The following is a 5,800-nucleotide window of genomic DNA, read 5'->3' on the forward strand; positions in this document are numbered from 1 at the left end:
AAATTCAAACACTCCTTATATACCCTCACTTATACACAACTTCTCGAGTTGCTAGATCTTGTGATGACCAAATGAGAAGGGGTACATAAGTATTTATATTAGTCTTAAGATACCTTTATAGTACGTAAGATACTTCTTAGAAGCTTCTCTGGAAAGTTGTAGAACCATTATTCTAGAAATAATTTTCAACAATATACTAATAAAAGAACAACTTAGACTCTAAATATCTTGTAGTAAGAGATAATTCCTTTCAGGTACCTCAAAATATTTTTCACTGTTTTCAAGTCAGGTTTCTTTGGCTCTTGTATAAACTGACTTATGATTCCTACAACATATGATATAGCAAGTCGTTTCAGTGTCGGGTAGATTAAACTTCGTACTAATTGTCGGTGCATTGTTGTGTCATTGAGATTTTTGCCTTGTTTTGCAGATAACTTAGTATTAGGCTCCATTGGTGTTGAGATGACTTGCAATCTTGCATTCCATGTTTTTGTAGTAGATCTTTGGCGTACTTGTGTTTCATAGATAAATATGTCATTGTTAGTTCGATCTACCTCAAGGCCAATAAAGTGTTTCAAGTTTTCAAGCTCCTTCATCTAAAATCTTACTGATAAGTTTTCTCTTGTTTGATGGATCTCCTCTTTATCGTCTTCTGTGATGATTAAATCATCAACATAGATTAGTATAATTGTTAGTCTTTCTTCTCGTACTTTTATAAAGAAAGTTGAATGAGCGGGTGGAACATAAGATCCACTTGAACTATGAACTATGCTATTTTCTCATTCCAAACTCTCAGGACTTGTTTCAATCCATATAATGTGTTCCTCATTTGTAAACATAGGTTAGTTGGACTTTGTTTTCAAATTCCTTAGGTTGCTACATGCATATCTTATAACCTAATTCTCTATGAGAGAGATAGTGAATTTTAGAGAGGGAAAGAGAATTGATGTGAAAGAATTAAGGGTTATTTCCTAAATAGCTCCCAACTTTGTGACGGGTTTCCTGCCTAGCCCCCTACTTTATCAAAAATATTCAGATGACTCCCTTATTAAGATTCCGTTATAACACTGTCAACTAGTCATCATTTCTCTCTCCTCCATCTCATCACCTCTCTCTGCCACCTCATCGTCTTCTCGGCAAAAGTCGTCGTCTAATTTTCCGGCCGGCGACTTTCAAATTTAAAAAAAAAATTTAATATTTTTTCTCTTTCTTCTGTCTCTTTCTAAAAAAAATTTCTTTTTTCTTTCCGGTCGGAAAATAAAAAAATATGTCGCTGATTCGAGATGAATAATCAATATCTACGTAATCGGTGATTTAATTTCTCATGAATGAAATAGAGTTAATTCCTATATGGCCCCCTACTTTGTGACCAGCTTCCTTTATGGCCCCCAAATTTCTGTAAATTCAAATATGACCCCCTATTTTCATGGAAATGTCATAACTACCCTTCCCATTAATATATTTTCAAAATAAAATTAAAAACAAAAACCTAAATTCCACCTCACTTCCCTCTCCACCACTCATTTCTCTCCACGTCACCTCTCTCCACGTCACCTCTCTCCAACTCACCTCTCTCTCTCTCTCCAAGTCAGCACTCTCATGAAGGTCGCCGGCCGGAAAATTTTCCGGCCGGCGACCTTCAAACTTAAAAAAAAAAAAAAAAAAATTCACTCACCTCTCTCTCTCTCTCCAATCAGCACTCTCATGAAGGTCGCCGGCCGGAAAATTTTCCGGCCGGCGACCTTCATACTTAAAAAAAAAAAACTCATCTCTCTCTCTCTAAAAATTCCGGCGAAGGGGGTTTCCCTTCGCCGGAATCTGGTCTGTTGAAGAACAGACCAGATCGGCCTGTTCTTCAACAGACCAGTTCGGTCGCCGGCTTCCTGCTAAAAAGAACAGAAAAACCCTAATCGCCATGGATTTGGCTTCGTCAAATCCAGATTCTTCTACTGTTCCTCCATCAACGTCTCGCAGATCTGTACATCAATCTCTCGGCGGAGGCGCAGGTCATCCCTTTCTTTCTCTCTCTAATTTTAAAATTTATGCAAGTTATTACTTCTTTTCTTTGGATGAATATAATCTATATCTAGCCATTGAATTTGTTCAACTATTGGAGTTTTTTTCATTTCTAGTTTGATTTTTCTCTTAGGTTTCTTTGGTAATTGGTGAGGAATTTGATCTGAAATTGTTAGTTTTTGTCGATTTTGATAGTTGCTGATGTGCTATTATGGAAAAGATGGAAAATCGGAGGGTTTGTGCTGATTACTGCAAGTACAATGTGGTTACTATTTGAAAGATGTGGATCTAGTTTCTTATCATTTGTTGCTAATGTTCTACTTCTTCTCGTTACAATTTTGTTCATCTGGGCAAAATCAGCTTCTCTTCTCAATAGGTATTTATTGCCTTCTTTCTTTACCTGTAATTTGTTAAATACTACTTGTTTAATCATCATTATCATCTTCACTAAAATGTGATTCTCCATGTTCAATTTTATTTGTAGATGTATTAATTGAAGTGGTAATTAGGTTAAACCCATTATTTCTATTGTGATTTCAGACCTCTTCCTCCCCTTCCTGATCTTCAAGTCTCTGATGCTTTTTCTTTTTTTTTTTTAAGTATGAAGGTCGCCGGCCGGAAAATTTTCCGGCCGGCGACCTTCATGAGAGTGCTGATTGGAGAGAGAGAGAGAGGTGAGTGAAAAAAAAAATGTTTTTTTTTTTTTTTTAAGTTTGAAGGTCGCCGGCCGGAAAATTTTCCGGCCGGCGACCTTCATGAGAGTGCTGACTTGGAGAGAGAGAGCTTTCCCCAAAGCGCTGGCCAAAAAATAGGTTCACACCACGCTCACAGTAGACTAGCGGGATAGCCTTTACTTTTGTCGGTTAGCGAAATCACATGTCGAAGTATCACTTTGGATCCTAGCGTCACGTGCTATTTGAAACTAGCAGTCATCATGATGGACGGTAAAAGATGCTTCAAAATCACCATCTCCACTCAAGTTATGATAACCTGTATCCCCTGTACACCATAATATACTCACTCATCCCACTTTCTTACCTTTAAATCTCATCATCTCCAAACTACTAATGATTAATCCCATCAAAACAATACCAACCGCTCGATCAAAACCTCCGATCCGATGTGGACACCAATTAAATACAATTCCCTCGTTGAAAGAGAAAATTGACGAGGAAGAAAGGGAACCGGATCTGACATTCAATTTTGCAAAATTTAAATTTACTCCTCTTCGTTTATCAAGTCCGCTGAATCTCCTGATAAAACCTCTCTCTCTCTTTCTTTCTTCTTTCTCTCACTAGAATTTTAGGTCAGTGATGGGAGAGAGCTGTAACTCTCGAGGCTTCTCATGGATAATGAAATCTTGTTACCCTAATCCACAACAAGATACTCCCCGTGAAACCACTTATCTTATCAAAAACTCTGATAGAGTTTCAATCAGAAACCGCTCTGAAAATCAAAACAACTATTGTAAAACCACTTTTACTTCACTTCCTGATGATCTTCTCCTTGAATGCTTATCTAGGGTTTCTCCTTCATCTTTATCTTCAGTCTCTTTAGTTTGCAGGAAATGGTCAAATCTTCTTGATTCTTCAGCATTCTTCGATCTCCGTCGTAATCTAGGGCATCTACGACGAACGATCTTTGCATTCAGCGTCACTGATTTTGGGGTTTACGTTGCGAATCACACAATCGGCGGAGACGAATCTGAAACGGCTTGGGAAACAAATCCGTTTCGCCCAATCGAGACCGTCGCGACTTCTGGATTACTCGAGGGCTCGTTTTCTCACGCCAGATTAACTTCGATTGGGAGAGTGATTTATATTATCAATCGTCATATAACGTTGAGATACGATTCATGGACGGGAAATTTAACCTCGAGATCTCCAATGCTTTTCCCGAGGAAGAAATTCGCCGCTGCAACTATTGCCGGAAAGATATACATTTCTGGTGGAGCAGCACGTAATGAGGCAGTAGAAGAGTACGAACCAGAGACGGACACGTGGAGAGTCGTGTCCGAAGCACCGCGGAGGCGGTACGGTTGTATTGGTGCGGCGGTTGATGGTGTTTTTTACGTTATCGGAGGATTAAAGATCGGCAGTAACACCGGCGGCGGTGGAAGTGGTGGTGGTGGTGGTTCGGAAGCACATTTATATGCAAGTTCAATGGATCTATTTGATGTACAAAGTGGGGTATGGATGAGAAGCCGTACAATACCAGGCGGAGGTTGCTTGGTGGCGGGTTGTGCGGCCGGTGGTTACATTTACGTTTTGGCTAGTCATGCATTAGAGCTCTCGTTCTGGAGGTACGACGGAAGACGGCGGCGAGGTGGTGGTGGAGGAGAGTGGTGTAGGATGAAAAATCCGCCACTACCAGCGCCAGTAAGATTAGACAGTTCAGTGAGGTTTAGTTGCGTTGGGTTAGGAAGTGGTGGTGGTGGTGAGTGGGGTGTAAATAGTAATAATAAAGTTGTGTTGATTCAAGTAGTGGGGTGTATTGATGATTTATTGAGGAGAAGTGGAAGGAATGGTAGAGGAATGAAGGAAGGATTGGTTTTGGTTTATGATGGAGAAGTTGGTGAATGGTCAAGAGGTGTTGACTTGCCTGGGATTATTCGTCGCGCTGCTTGTGTTTGTGTTGAATGCTAACATGCGCCACTATAGTTACCAGTTTTAAACTGCGCATACCAAATGTTTGTAGTTCTGTGAAACGAGTAAAATTTGGGGGTACTGAATAGTGCAAATCCAAAGAAATCTGGGATGGATTTCCTTCCAATAGTATACTCCCACGACTGCATGGTGTCCTATGATTGGCGGAGGGAGGCACAGTTACTGTACGTACTCGGTGGGTCCTCTTGTTTTTTAGGTAGGTCAGTGGGACCCACGATCCCCACCTTTGGTTCCATGTTGAATTGCCTTATTTGGCTTGACTTGTGGAATTGAATAGAGCAACCTAATGGGAGGTAAAATTGGGAAGAAAACCCAAATCAACAACCCTAATTTTCTCCCAGTTTAGAACGTAAATTGAGAAAAGTTGACAAAATCAATCTCTATAGTTCATATGGGATTCCTTCTCAATTTATTTGAGATTTAGGTGGTGGATCATTTTCTTTGAAATTATTATGTTGTTGATGTTTAGCCTTTTGGTGTTATTACGTGATAGGAAATGGTAGAGTTTTTGGTTGTAATAGTTGGTCGGTAACTTAGACACCCAATCTTTCCCAGTCTTATTGCACATGAGATATTTAAATGGATTATTCTTCTTTATTATTTTAGCTCACTTTCACATTGTCAAACCATTTGCAAGTGTGCAAGGATCACTATATCTTATGGATTAAAAATACATTACAAACTAACGAACATATGGTAGATATTTTGTATTGATGAAAGAAGCTAATAAATTCTCATAAAAACCACTTAAGAAACAATAATAAACAGATTTGAAACTAAAATTTGGAGACAATGATAACTAATCTTAATGCCATGAGCTAGGCCACCAATGGACTTGTTTGGGTGTTAGCTTGTTCAGGGCGTTTTTTTTTTTCGGAGAAAGCGAGTCTCTTCTCATGTGCAGTTGCTCTCTTGAGGTGAGGTATTAGAGAGAAGAGATCTTAGAGTTTCGGGTGAGATAGATTCAAGTAGGAGGATTGAGAGAGGAGTTACAGGGAGAGAGAGAGGCCAGCCAAGTGGTGTGTGTGATTAACGTATATGTAAGTTATTTGTAAAACAGTAAAAGGGGTTGTGTTAGTGTGTGTGAATAATACTGTGACTAAAAAACGAATAAAAGT

The 5,800-nt window shown here is 39.3% G+C and overlaps 1 protein-coding gene across 1 annotated transcript; it reads left to right on the forward strand.

Annotated features, from left to right (window-relative positions):
- Positions 1–2,779: 2,779 nt before the first annotated feature.
- Positions 2,780–5,282, forward strand: LOC147545388 (Galactose oxidase/kelch repeat superfamily protein). Its single transcript, XM_086637046.1, has one exon. The coding sequence runs from the start codon at positions 3,330–3,332 to the stop codon at positions 4,659–4,661; it is 1,332 nt and encodes a 443-aa protein (XP_086493172.1). The 5' UTR covers positions 2,780–3,329; the 3' UTR covers positions 4,662–5,282.
- The last annotated feature ends 518 nt before the right edge of the window (positions 5,283–5,800 follow it).

This window comes from Eschscholzia californica, unplaced genomic scaffold, assembly GCF_041429995.1.
Source record: "Eschscholzia californica isolate CP2 unplaced genomic scaffold, dmEscCali1.0.p SCAF_4, whole genome shotgun sequence".
NCBI classification, from domain to species: domain Eukaryota; kingdom Viridiplantae; phylum Streptophyta; class Magnoliopsida; order Ranunculales; family Papaveraceae; genus Eschscholzia; species Eschscholzia californica.

Coding starts and splice junctions, on each gene's coding strand:
- LOC147545388 (XM_086637046.1), top strand. CDS start 3,330: ATGGGAGAGAGCTGTAACTCTCGAGGCTTCTCATGGATAATGAAATCT.